This window comes from Dendropsophus ebraccatus, chromosome 11 (assembly GCF_027789765.1).
Source record: "Dendropsophus ebraccatus isolate aDenEbr1 chromosome 11, aDenEbr1.pat, whole genome shotgun sequence".
Taxonomy (NCBI): domain Eukaryota; kingdom Metazoa; phylum Chordata; class Amphibia; order Anura; family Hylidae; genus Dendropsophus; species Dendropsophus ebraccatus.
The window spans coordinates 3,139,726-3,153,149 of record NC_091464.1 but is presented as its reverse complement, the minus strand read 5'-3'; the positions used below and the strand labels follow the sequence as shown (position 1 = coordinate 3,153,149).

At 61.5% G+C, this 13,424-nt stretch overlaps 1 protein-coding gene across 1 annotated transcript in view; it reads right to left on the bottom strand.

Moving 5' to 3' along the window:
- The window catches only part of LOC138767131 (ADP-ribosylation factor-like protein 8A), a 54,572-nt gene extending 41,349 nt beyond the window's left edge, over window positions 1–13,223 (bottom strand). Inside the window, exon 1 of the mRNA XM_069944407.1 lies at window positions 12,656–13,223. Within this exon, the coding sequence (XP_069800508.1) occupies window positions 12,656–12,778 (123 nt within the window). The 5' untranslated portion in view covers window positions 12,779–13,223. The remainder of the gene's footprint in view (window positions 1–12,655) is intronic.
- Between the last annotated feature and the right edge of the window lie 201 nt (window positions 13,224–13,424).

Sequence of the window (13,424 nt, the reverse complement as noted above, 5' to 3'; positions counted from 1 at the left end):
CCGCCCCTTACACAGCTGAGCTGCGTCTCGCTCTCTTCCTAGCACACGTGCAGGTCCCCGGTCTGTGGAGGAGGCGGCAGGGATTGCAGCAGAAGGAGATAGTTTCTCTGCCCGCTGTACAGCTTCAGGACCCGCAGCGACACTATCTCCTGACTGCCGACCCCGCACCTCACCCCGCCATCCTGCAACTCTCCCCGGACCCGACACTTTACCGCGCCGGCCGCCCCTGCACTGCTCTGCCCGCAATGATTTTTGGTGAAAATCGAGTTTAAGATTTTCACAAAAATTCTAATCGATTCTAACTGTCTGGGCGAATTAATCGAATTAATTTGATTAATCGCCCAGCCCTACTGTGAGTGTTCCCATCAGCAGAGGAGAGATCTGGCCCATGGCGGGGGCATCATAACATACTGTGAGTGTCCCCATCCGGGGGAGGAGAGACCTGGCCCATGGCGGGGGCATCATAACATACTGTGAGTGTTCTTATCAGCAGAGGAGAGATCTGGCCCATGGCGGGGGCATCATAACATACTGTGAGTGTTCCCATCAGCAGAGGAGAGATCTGGCCCATGGCGGGGGCATCATAACATACTGTGACTGTTCTTATCAGCAGAGGAGAGATCTGGCCCATGGCGGGGGCATCATAACATACTGTGAGTGTCCCCATCCGGGGGAGGAGAGACCTGGCCCATGGCGGGGGCATCATAACATACTGTGAGTGTTCTTATCAGCAGAGGAGAGATCTGGCCCATGGCGGGGGCATCATAACATACTGTGAGTGTTCCCATAAGCAGAGGAGAGATCTGGCCCATGGCGGGGGCATCATAACATACTGTGAGTGTTCTTATCAGCAGAGGAGAGATCTGGCCCATGGCGGGGGCATCATAATATACTGTGAGTGTTCCCATCAGCAGAGGAGAGATCTGGCCCATGGCGGGGGCATAACATACTATGAGTGTTCCCATCCGGGAGAGGAGAGATCTGGCCCATGGCGGGGGCATCATAATATACTGTGAGTGTTCCCATCAGCAGAGGAGAGATCTGGCCCATGGCGGGGGCATCATAACATACTGTGACTGTTCCCATCTGGGAGAGGAGAGATCTGGCCCATGGCGGGGGCATCATAACATACTGTGACTGTTCCCATCTGGGAGAGGAGAGATCTGGCCCATGGCGGGGGCATCATAACATACTGTGAGTGTTCCCATCAGCAGAGGAGAGATCTGGCCCATGGCGGGGGCATAACATACTATGAGTGTTCCCATCCAGGAGAGGAGAGATCTGGCCCATGGCGGGGGCATCTTACAACCTCCCATGTGATTTGTTTCAGCCAATCACCCTGGAGGGAGGGCGTTTCCTTTTCCTTGGGTGATGGGCTATTCAGGAGCTGCCCCACCACGACCTGGGCCTATTCTACAGCTCAATGGGAGAGAAGCCACTGCCCTATGTATACAGCCTTGTGTGATCGTATACCCTATCTATCTAGCAGGACAGCTGTATATGTGATATATCAGCTCATCTATCTGTGTGTGTGTGTGTGTTATACGCAGTATATGCACACACACACCCATTATATACACAGTATATAGATATATATACACATACACGGTATATAGACACACACACAGTATATTGAGATGTATGATGTGAGTGGAGGCCAAGCTTGTGTGTCAGGCTCCCAATCTCCCCTCAGCCTGGGCCTCCCCATCTCTCCTCAGCCCGGTTGTATTTGGTCCTCCCCCTTGCTGGATCCCCTCATCTCCACTCAGGCTGGTTGTATTTGGGCCCCCCATCTCCCCATTGCTGGGTCTCCCCAGCTCCCCTCAGCCCTTCTGTATTTGGGCCCCCCACCTCCCCTCAGCCCTTCTGTATTTGGGCCCCCCACCTCCCCTCAGCCCTTCTGTATTTGGGCCCCCCATCTCCCCATATCCCTTCTGTATTTAGGCCCCCCCATCTCCCCTTAGGTTGGTTGTATTTGGGCCTCCCCATCTCCCCTCAGCCCAGTTGTATTTGGGCCTCCCCATCTCCCCTAAGCCCGGCTGGATGTGAACCTCCCCATTGCCGGGCCCCCCCATTGCAGGATCTCCTTTCAGGCTGGTTGTATTTGGGCCTCCCCATTGCCCGGCCTCTCCATCTCCCCTCAGCCAAGCTGTATTTGGGCCTTCCCCTTTGCCTGGCCTCTCCATCTCCGCCTCAGCCCTTCTGTATTTGGGCCTCCCCATTGCCCGGCCTCTCAATCTTCCCCTCAGCCCTTTTATATTTGGGCCTCCCCATTTCCCGGCCTCTCCATCTCCCCTCAGCCTTTCTGTATTTGGGCCTCCCCATAGCCTGGCCTCTCCATCTTCCCCTCAGCCCTTCTGTATTTGGGCCTCTCCATCTCCCCCTCAGCCCGGCTGTATCTGGGCCTCCCCATTGCCTGGTCTCTCCATCTCCCCTCAGCTCTTCTGTATCTGGGCCTCCCCATTGCCTGGCCTCTCCATCTACCCTCAGCTCTTCTGGATCTGGGCCTCCCCATTGCCCGGCCTCTCCATCTCCCCTCAGCCCGGTTGTATTTGGGCCTTCCCATTGCCTGGCCTCTCCATCTCGCCTCAGCCCGGTTGTATTTGGGCCTCCCCATTGCCTGGCCTCTCCATCTCTCCCTCAGCCCGGCTGTATTTGGGCCTCCCCATTGCCCGTCCTCTCCATCTCCCCCTTAGCCCTTCTGTATTTGGGCCTCCCCATTGCTTGGCCTCTCCATCTCCCCCTCAGCCCTTCTGTATTTGGGCCTCCCCATTGCCTGGCCTCTCCATCTCCCCTCAGCTCTTCTGGATCTGGGCCTCCCCATTGCCCGGCCTCTCCATCTCCCCTCAGCCCGGTTGTATTTGGGCCTTCCCATTGCCTGGCCTCTCCATCTCGCCTCAGCCCGGTTGTATTTGGGCCTCCCCATTGCCTGGCCTCTCCATCTCTCCCTCAGCCCGGCTGTATTTGGGCCTCCCCATTGCCCGTCCTCTCCATCTCCCCCTTAGCCCTTCTGTATTTGGGCCTCCCCATTGCTTGGCCTCTCCATCTCCCCCTCAGCCCTTCTGTATTTGAGCCTCCCCATTGCCTGGCCTCTCCATCTCCCCTCAGCTCTTCTATATTTGGGCCTCCCCATTGCCCGGCCTCTCCATCTCCCCCTCAGCCCTTCTGTATCTGGGCCTCCCCGTTGCCCGGCCTCTCCATCTCCCCCTCAGCCCTTCTGTATCTGGGCCTCCCCATTGCCCGGCCTCTCCATCTCCCCTCAGCCCTTCTGTATCTGGGCCTCCCCATTGCCCGGCCTCTCCATCTCCCCTCAGCCCTTCTGTATCTGGGCCTCCCCATTGCCTGGCCTCTCCATCTCCCCTCAGCCCTTCTGTATCTGGGCCTCCCCATTGCCTGGCCTCTCCATCTCCCCTCAGCCCTTCTGTATCTGGGCCTCCCCATTGCCCGGCCTCTCCATCTCCCCTCAGCCCTTCTGTATCTGGGCCTCCCCATTGCCTGGCCTCTCCATCTCCCCTCAGCCCTTCTGTATCTGGGCCTCCCCATTGCCTGGCCTCTCCATCTCCACTCAGCCCTTCTGTATCTGGGCCTCCCCATTGCCCGGCCTCTCCATCTCCCCTCAGCCCTTCTGTATCTGGGCCCCCCCGTTGCCCGGCCTCTCCATCTCCCCTCATACCTTCTGTATCTGGGCCTACCCATTGCCCGGCCTCTCCATCTCCCCTCAGCCCTTCTATATCTGGGCCTCCCCATTGCCCGGCCTCTCCATCTCCCCTCAGCCCTTCTGTATCTGGGCCTCCCCATTGCTTGGCCTTTCCATCTCCCCCTCATACCTTCAGTATTTGGGCCTCCCCATCTGCCCTCAGCCCTTCTGTATCTGGGCCTCCCCATTGCCCGGCCTCTCCATCTCCCCTCAGTCCTTCTGTATTTGGGCCTCCCCATTGCCCGGCCTCTCCATCTCCCCCTCAGCCCTTCTGTATTTGGGCCTCCCCGTTGCCCGGCCTCTCCATCTCCCCTCAGCCCTTCTGTATCTGGGCCTCCCCATTGCCCGGCCTCTCCATCTCCCCTCAGCCCTTCTGTATTTGGGCCTCCCCATTGCCCGGCCTCTCCATCTCCCCTCAGCCCTTCTGTATTTGGGCCTCCCCATTGCTTGGCCTCTCCATCTCCCCTCAGCCCTTCTGTATTTGGGCCTCCCCATTGCTTGGCCTCTCCATCTCCCCCTCATACCTTCAGTATTTGGGCCTCCCCATCTCCCCTCAGCCCTTCTGTATCTGGGCCTCCCCATTGCCCGGCCTCTCCATCTCCCCTCAGCCCTTCTGTATTTGGGCCTCCCCATTGCTTGGCCTCTCCATCTCCCCCTCATACCTTCAGTATTTGGGCCTCCCCATCTCCCCTCAGCCCTTCTGTATCTGGGCCTCCCCATTGCCCGGCCTCTCCATCTCCCCTCAGTCCTTCTGTATTTGGGCCTCCCCATTGCCCAGCCTCTCCATCTCCCCCTCAGCCCTTCTGTATTTGGGCCTCCCCGTTGCCCGGCCTCTCCATCTCCCCTCAGCCCTTCTGTATCTGGGCCTCCCCATTGCCCGGCCTCTCCATCTCCCCTCAGCCCTTCTGTATTTGGGCCTCCCCATTGCCCGGCCTCTCCATCTCCCCTCAGCCCTTCTGTATTTGGGCCTCCCCATTGCTTGGCCTCTCCATCTCCCCTCAGCCCTTCTGTATTTGGGCCTCCCCATTGCTTGGCCTCTCCATCTCCCCCTTAGCCCTTCTGTATTTGGGCCTCCCCGTTGCATGGCCTCTCCATCTCCCCTCATACCTTCTGTATCTGGGCCTCCCCATTGCCTGGCCTCTCCATCTCCCCTCAGCCCTTCTGTATCTGGGCCTCCCCAATGCCTGGCCTCTCCATCTCCCCTCAGCCCTTCTGAATCTGGGCCTCCCCATTGCCTGGCCTCTCCATCTCCCCCTCAGCTCTTCTGTATCTGGGCCTCCCCATTGCCCCGCCTCTCCATCTCCCCTCATACCTTCTGTATTTGGGCCTCCCCATTGCTTGGCCTCTCCATCTCCCCTCAGCCCTTCTGTATCTGGGCCTCCCCATTGCCCGGCCTCTCCATCTCCCCTCATACCTTCTGTATTTGGGCCTCCCCATTGCCCGGCCTCTCCATCTCCCCTCAGCCCTTCTGTATTTGGGCCTCCCCATTGCTTGGCCTCTCCATCTCCCCTCAGCCCTTCTGTATTTGGGCCTCCCCATTGCTTGGCCTCTCCATCTCCCCTCAGCCCTTCTGTATTTGGGCCTCCCCATTGCTTGGCCTCTCCATCTCCCCCTTAGCCCTTCTGTATTTGGGCCTCCCCGTTGCATGGCCTCTCCATCTCCCCTCATACCTTCTGTATCTGGGCCTCCCCATTGCCTGGCCTCTCCATCTCCCCCTCAGCTCTTCTGTATTTGGGCCTTCCCATTGCCCGGCCTCTCCATCTCCCCTCAGCCCTTCTGTATTTGGGCCTCCCCGTTGCCTGGCCTCTCCATCTCCCCTCATACCTTCTGTATCTGGGCCTCCCCATTGCCCGGCCTCTCCATCTCCCCCTCAGCCCTTCTGTATCTGGGCCTCCCCATTGCCCGGCCTCTCCATCTCCCCTCAGCCCTTCTGTATCTGGGCCTCCCCATTGCCCGGTCTCTCCATCTCCCCTCAGCCCTTCTATAGTTGGGCCTCCCCATTGCCCGGCCTCTCCATCTCCCCATTGCCCGGCCTCTCATTCTCCCCTCAGCCCTTCTGTATCTGGGCCTCCCCATTGCCCGGCCTCTCCATCTCCCCTCATACCTTCTGTATTTGGGCCTCCCCATTGCCCGGCCTCTCCATCTCCCCTCAGCCCTTCTGTATTTGGGTCTCACCATTGCTTGGCCTCTCCATCTCCCCTCATACCTTCTGTATCTGGGCCTCCCCATTGCCTGGCCTCTCCATCTCCCCCTCAGCTCTTCTGTATCTGGGCCTTCCCATTGCCCGGCCTCTCCATCTCCCCTCATACCTTCTGTATTTGGGCCTCCCCATTGCCCGGCCTCTATCTCCCCTCAGCCCTTCTGTATCTGGGCCTCCCCATTGCCCGGCCTCTCCATTTCCCCTCATACCTTCTGTATTTGGGCCTCCCCGTTGCCTGGCCTCTCCATCTCCCCTCAACCCTTCTGTATTTGGGCCTCCCCATTGCTTGGCCTCTCCATCTCCCCCTCAGCCCTTCTGTATCTGGGCCTCCCCATTGCCCGGCCTCTCCATCTCCCCTCAGCCCTTCTGTATCTGGGCCTCCCCATTGCCCGGCCTCTCCATCTCCCCTCAGCCCTTCTATAGTTGGGCCTCCCCATTGCCCGGCCTCTCCATCTCCCCATTGCCCGGCCTCTCATTCTCCCTTCAGCCCTTCTGTATCTGGGCCTCCACATTGCCCGGCCTCTCCATCTCCCCTCAGCCCTTCTGTATCTGGGCCTCCTCATTGCCCGGCCTCTCCATCTCCCCTCAGCCCTTCTGTATCTGGGCCTCCCCATTGCCCGGCCTCTCCATCTCCCCTCAGCCCTTCTGTATCTGGGCCTCCCCATTGCCCGGCCTCTCCATCTCCCCTCAGCCCTTCTGTATCTGGGCCTCCCCATTGCCCGGCCTCTCCATCTCCCCTCAGCCCTTCTGTATCTGGGCCTCCCCATTGCCCGGCCTCTCCATCTCCCCATTGCCCGGACTCTCCATCTCCCCTCAGCCCTTCTGTATCTGGGCCTCCCCATTGCCCGGCCTCTCCATCTCCCCTCATACCTTCTGAATTTGGGCCTCCCCATTGCCCGGCCTCTCCATCTCCCCTCAGCCCTTCTGTATTTGGGTCTCACCATTGCTTGGCCTCTCCATCTCCCCCTCAGCCCTTCTGTATTTGGGCCTCCCCATTGCTTGGTCTCTCCATCTCCCCTCAGCCCTTCTGTATTTGGGCCTCCCCATTGCTTGGCCTCTCCATCTCCCCTCATACCTTCTGTATCTGGGCCTCCCCATTGCCTGGCCTCTCCATCTCCCCCTCAGCTCTTCTGTATCTGGGCCTTCCCATTGCCCGGCCTCTCCATCTCCCCTCATACCTTCTGTATTTGGGCCTCCCCATTGCCCGGCCTCTCCATCTCCCCTCATACCTTCTGTATTTGGGCCTCCCCATTGCCCGGCCTCTCCATCTCCCCTCAGCCCTTCTGTATTTGGGTCTCACCATTGCTTGGCCTCTCCATCTCCCCTCAGCCCTTCTGTATTTGGGCCTCCCCATTGCTTGGCCTCTCCATCTCCCCTCAGCCCTTCTGTATTTGGGCCTCCCCATTGCTTGGCCTCTCCATCTCCCCTCATACCTTCTGTATCTGGGCCTCCCCATTGCCTGGCCTCTCCATCTCCCCCTCAGCTCTTCTGTATCTGGGCCTTCCCATGGCCCGGCCTCTCCATCTCCCCTCATACCTTCTGTATTTGGGCCTCCCCATTGCCCGGCCTCTCTATCTCCCCTCAGCCCTTCTGTATCTGGGCCTCCCCATTGCCCGGCCTCTCCATTTCCCCTCATACCTTCTGTATTTGGGCCTCCCCGTTGCCTGGCCTCTCCATCTCCCCTCAACCCTTCTGTATTTGGGCCTCCCCATTGCTTGGCCTCTCCATCTCCCCCTCAGCCCTTCTGTATCTGGGCCTCCCCATTGCCCGGCCTCTCCATCTCCCCTCAGCCCTTCTGTATCTGGGCCTCCCCATTGCCTGGCCTCTCCATCTCCCCTCAGCCCTTCTATAGTTGGGCCTCCCCATTTCCCGGCCTCTCCATCTCCCCATTGCCCGGCCTCTCATTCTCCCTTCAGCCCTTCTGTATCTGGGCCTCCACATTGCCCGGCCTCTCCATCTCCCCTCAGCCCTTCTGTATCTGGGCCTCCTCATTGCCCGGCCTCTCCATCTCCCCTCAGCCCTTCTGTATCTGGGCCTCCCCATTGCCCGGCCTCTCCATCTCCCCTCAGCCCTTCTGTATCTGGGCCTCCCCATTGCCCGGCCCTCTCCATCTCCCCTCAGCCCTTCTGTATCTGGGCCTCCCCATTGCCCGGCCTCTCCATCTCCCCTCAGCCCTTCTGTATCTGGGCCTCCCCATTGCCCGGCCTCTCCATCTCCCCTCAGCCCTTCTGTATCTGGGCCTCCCCATTGCCCGGCCTCTCCACCTCCCCATTGCCCGGACTCTCCATCTCCCCTCAGCCCTTCTGTATCTGGGCCTCCCCATTGCCCGGCCTCTCCATCTCCCCTCATACCTTCTGTATTTGGGCCTCCCCATTGCCCGGCCTCTCCATCTCCCCTCAGCCCTTCTGTATTTGGGTCTCACCATTGCTTGGCCTCTCCATCTCCCCTCAGCCCTTCTGTATTTGGGCCTCCCCATTGCTTGGCCTCTCCATCTCCCCTCAGCCCTTCTGTATTTGGGCCTCCCCATTGCTTGGCCTCTCCATCTCCCCTCATACCTTCTGTATCTGGGCCTCCCCATTGCCTGGCCTCTCCATCTCCCCCTCAGCTCTTCTGTATCTGGGCCTTCCCATTGCCCGGCCTCTCCATCTCCCCTCATACCTTCTGTATTTGGGCCTCCCCATTGCCCGGCCTCTCTATCTCCCCTCAGCCCTTCTGTATCTGGGCCTCCCCCTTGCCCGGGCCTCTCCATTTCCCCTCATACCTTCTGTATTTGGGCCTCCCCGTTGCCTGGCCTCTCCATCTCCCCTCAACCCTTCTGTATTTGGGCCTCCCCATTGCTTGGCCTCTCCATCTCCCCCTCAGCCCTTCTGTATCTGGGCCTCCCCATTGCCCGGCCTCTCCATCTCCCCTCAGCCCTTCTGTATCTGGGCCTCCCCATTGCCCGGCCTCTCCATCTCCCCTCAGCCCTTCTATAGTTGGGCCTCCCCATTTCCCCGGCCTCTCCATCTCCCCCATTGCCCGGCCTCTCATTCTCCCTTCAGCCCTTCTGTATCTGGGCCTCCACATTGCCCGGCCTCTCCATCTCCCCTCAGCCCTTCTGTATCTGGGCCTCCTCATTGCCCGGCCTCTCCATCTCCCCACAGCCCTTCTGTATTGCATGCGGCCTCTCCTCCCCCCATTCGCCCGGCCCTCTCCATCTCCCCTCAGCACTTCTGTATCTGGGCCTCCCCATTGCCCGGCCTCTCCATCTCCCCCTCAGCCCTTCTGTATCTGGGCCTCCCCCATTTGCCCGGCCTCTCCATCTCCCCTCAGCCCTTCTGTATCTGGGCCTCCCCATTGCCCGGCCTCTCCATCTCCCCATTGCCCGGACTCTCCATCTCCCCCCAGCCCTTCTGTATCTGGGCCTCCCCATTGCCCGGCCTCTCCATCTCCCCCCAGCCCTTCTGTATCTGGGCCTCCCCATTGCCCGGCCTCTCCATCTCCCCATTGCCCGGACTCTCCATCTCCCCCCAGCCCTTCTGTATCTGGGCCTCCCCATTGCCCGGCCTCTCCATCTCCCCCCCAGCCCTTCTGTATCTGGGCCTCCCCATTGCCCGGCCTCTCCATCTCCCCATTGCCCGGCCTCTCCATCTCCCCTCAGCTCTTCTGTATTTGGGCCTCCCCATTGCCCGGCCTCTCCATCTCCCCTCAGCCCTTCTGTATTTGGGCCTCCCCATTGCCCGGCCTCTCCATCTCCCCTCAGCCCTTCTGTATTTGGGCCTCCCCATTGCCCGGCCTCTCCATCTCCCCATTGCCCGGCCTCTCCATCTCCCCTCAGCCCTTCTGTATTTGGGCCTCCCCATTGCCCGGCCTCTCCATCTCCCCATTGCCCGGCCTCTCCATCTCCCCATTGCCCGGCCTCTCCATCTCCTCTCATACCTTCTGTATCTGGGCCTCCCCATTGCCCGGCCTCTCCATCTCCCCTCAGCCCTTCTGTATCTGGGCCTCCCCATTGCCCGGCCTCTCCATCTCCCCCCAGCCCTTCTGTATCTGGGCCTCCCCATTGCCCGGCCTCTCCATCTCCCCATTGCCTGGCCTCTCCATCTCCCCTCAGCCCTTCTGTATCTGGGCCTCCCCATTGCCCGGCCTCTCCATCTCCCCATTGCCCGGCCTCTCCATCTCCCCATTGCCCCGGCCTCTCCATCTCCCCATTGCCCGGCCTCTCCATCTCCCCTCAGCCCTTCTGTATCTGGGCCTCCCCATTGCCCGGCCTCTCCATCTCCCCTCAGCCCTTCTGTATCTGGGCCTCCCCATTGCCCGGCCTCTCCATCTCCCCTCAGCCCTTCTGTATCTGGGCCTCCCCATTGCCCGGCCTCTCCATCTCCCCTCATACCTTCTGTATTTGGGCCTCCCCATTGCCCGGCCTCTCCATCTCCCCATTGCCCCGGCCTCTCCATCTCCCCATTGCCCGGCCTCTCCATCTCCCCTCAGCCCTTCTGTATCTGGGCCTCCCCATTGCCCGGCCTCTCCATCTCCCCTCAGCCCTTCTGTATTTGGGCCTCCCCATTGCCCGGCCTCTCCATCTCCCCATTGCCCGGCCTCTCCATCTCCCCTCAGCCCTTCTGTATCTGGGCCTCCCCATTGCCCGGCCTCTCCATCTCCCCATTGCCCGGCCTCTCCATCTCCCCATTGCCCGGCCTCTCCATCTCCCCATTGCCCGGCCTCTCCATCTCCCCTCAGCCCTTCTGTATTTGGGCCTCCCCATTGCCCGGCCTCTCCATCTCCCCATTGCCCAGCCTCTCCATCTCCCCATTGCCCGGCCTCTCCATCTCCCCTCAGCCCTTCTGTATTTGGGCCTCCCCATTGCCCGGCCTCTCCATCTCCCCATTGCCCGGCCTCTCCATCTCCCCATTGCCCGGCCTCTCCATCTCCCCTCAGCCCTTCTGTATTTGGGCCTCCCCATTGCCCGGCCTCTCCATCTCCCCATTGTCCGGCCTCTCCATCTCCCCATTGCCCGGCCTCTCCATCTCCCCATTGCCCGGCCTCTCCATCTCCCCATTGCCCCGGCCTCTCCATCTCCCCATTGCCCCGGCCTCTCCATCTCCCCATTGCCCGGCCTCTCCATCTCCCCTCAGCCCTTCTGTATCTGGGCCTCCCCATTGCCCGGCCTCTCCATTTCCCCTCATACCTTCTGTATCTGGGCCTCCCCATTGCCCGGCCTCTCCATCTCCCCTCAGCCCTTCTGTATTTGGGCCTCCCCATTGCCCGGCCTCTCCATCTCCCCTCAGCGCTTCTGTATTTGGGCCTCCCCATTGCCCGGCCTCTCCATCTCCCCATTGCCCGGCCTCTCCATCTCCCCTCAGCGCTTCTGTATTTGGGCCTCCCCATTGCCCGGCCTCTCCATCTCCCCATTGCCCGGCCTCTCCATCTCCCCATTGCCCGGCCTCTCCATCTCCCCCTCAGCCCTTCTGTATCTGGGCCTCCCCATTGCCCGGCCTCTCCATCTCCCCTCAGCCCTTCTGTATCTGGGCCTCCCCATTGCCCGGCCTCTCCATCTCCCCATTGCCCGGCCTCTCCATCTCCCCATTGCCCGGCCTCTCCATCTCCCCATTGCCCGGCCTCTCCATCTCCCCATTGCCCGGCCTCTCCATCTCCCCTCAGCCCTTCTGTATCTGGGCCTCCCCATTGCCCGGCCTCTCCATCTCCCCATTGCCCGGCCTCTCCATCTCCCCATTGCCCGGCCTCTCCATCTCCCCATTGCCCGGCCTCTCCATCTCCCCATTGCCCGGCCTCTCCATCTCCCCATTGCCCGGCCTCTCCATCTCCCCCTCAGCCCTTCTGTATCTGGGCCTCCCCATTGCCCCGGCCTCTCCATCTCCCCTCAGCCCTTCTGTATCTGGGCCTCCCCATTGCCCGGCCTCTCCATCTCCCCATTGCCCGGCCTCTCCATCTCCCCATTGCCCGGCCTCTCCATCTCCCCATTGCCCGGCCTCTCCATCTCCCCATTGCCCGGCCTCTCCATCTCCCCATTGCCCGGCCTCTCCATCTCCCCATTGCCCGGCCTCTCCATCTCCCCTCAGCCCTTCTGTATCTGGGCCTCCCCATTGCCCGGCCTCTCCATCTCCCCTCAGCCCTTCTGTATCTGGGCCTCCCCATTGCCCGGCCTCTCCATCTCCCCATTGCCCGGCCTCTCCATCTCCACATTGCCCGGCCTCTCCATCTCCCCATTGCCCGGCCTCTCCATCTCCCCATTGCCCGGCCTCTCCATCTCCCCATTGCCCGGCCTCTCCATCTCCCCTCAGCCCTTCTGTATTTGGGCCTCCCCATTGCCCGGCCTCTCCATCTCCCCATTGCCCGGCCTCTCCATCTCCCCATTGCCCGGCCTCTCCATCTCCCCTCAGCCCTTCTGTATCTGGGCCTCCCCATTGCCCGGCCTCTCCATCTCCCCATTGCCCGGCCTCTCCATCTCCCCATTGCCCGGCCTCTCCATCTCCCCTCAGCCCTTCTGTATTTGGGCCTCCCCATTGCCCGGCCTCTCCATCTCCCCATTGCCCGGCCTCTCCATCTCCCCATTGCCCGGCCTCTCCATCTCCCCATTGCCTGGCCTCTCCATCTCCCCTCAGCCCTTCTGTATTTGGGCCTCCCCATTGCCCGGCCTCTCCATCCTTCCTCTATGAGGGAGCCTCACATCACACATCTGTGTGGTACACGACAAGATGGCTGCATCCCAGTGCTGTCCCCACACACACATCCCCCATCCCCCCGGCCTCCTCACTCACCGCGATCACGTTGACAAAGGTTGTCTTCCCGGAGTACTGCAGCCCCACCAGGGTGAGCTCCATCTCCTCCTTCCAGAACAGAGCCTTGAACCAGTCCAGCAGCTTGTTAAATAGGGCCAACATGACTGTACGAGAGCCCGCTACCGGCCCGAGGCGTCGTCCCTCACTGCGGACGGTGTGCACGGTGCTGAGCTGGGCAGTGATGGGCACGGCGGCGGCGGTCCGGTGCTGGGAGCCCAGGCTGTATGTATGGAGCGCTGGTCATGTATGGGTGGGGCGAGGAGCGGTACCCATCACTGCCCCCTCCTCCTTCCTCATCACACACAAAGGAGGATGAGAGAGACACAGCGCCGCCCCCCGGCCTCACACACTCTGCCCCCTGTGGTGGAGGACGCTCACTGCAGCTGCTGACGGGGCACGGGGACCCGGGAGCTGTGAGGGGTGACCCGAGGCCGGGAGCTGTGAGGGGAGAGTGACCCGGGACCGGGTGCTGTGAGGGGTGACCCGGGAGCTGTGAGGGGAGAGTGACCGGAGGCCGGGAGCTGTGAGGGGAGAGTGACCGGAGGCCGGGAGCTGTGAGGGGAGAGTGACCCGAGGCCGGGAGCTGTGAGGGGTGACCCGGGAGCTGTGAGGGGAGAGTGACCGGAGGCCGGGAGCTGTGAGGGGAGAGTGACCCGAGGCCGGGAGCTGTGAGGGGTGACCCGAGGCCGGGAGCTGTGAGGGGAGAGTGACCGGAGGCCGGGAGCTGTGAGGGGAGAGTGACCCGAGG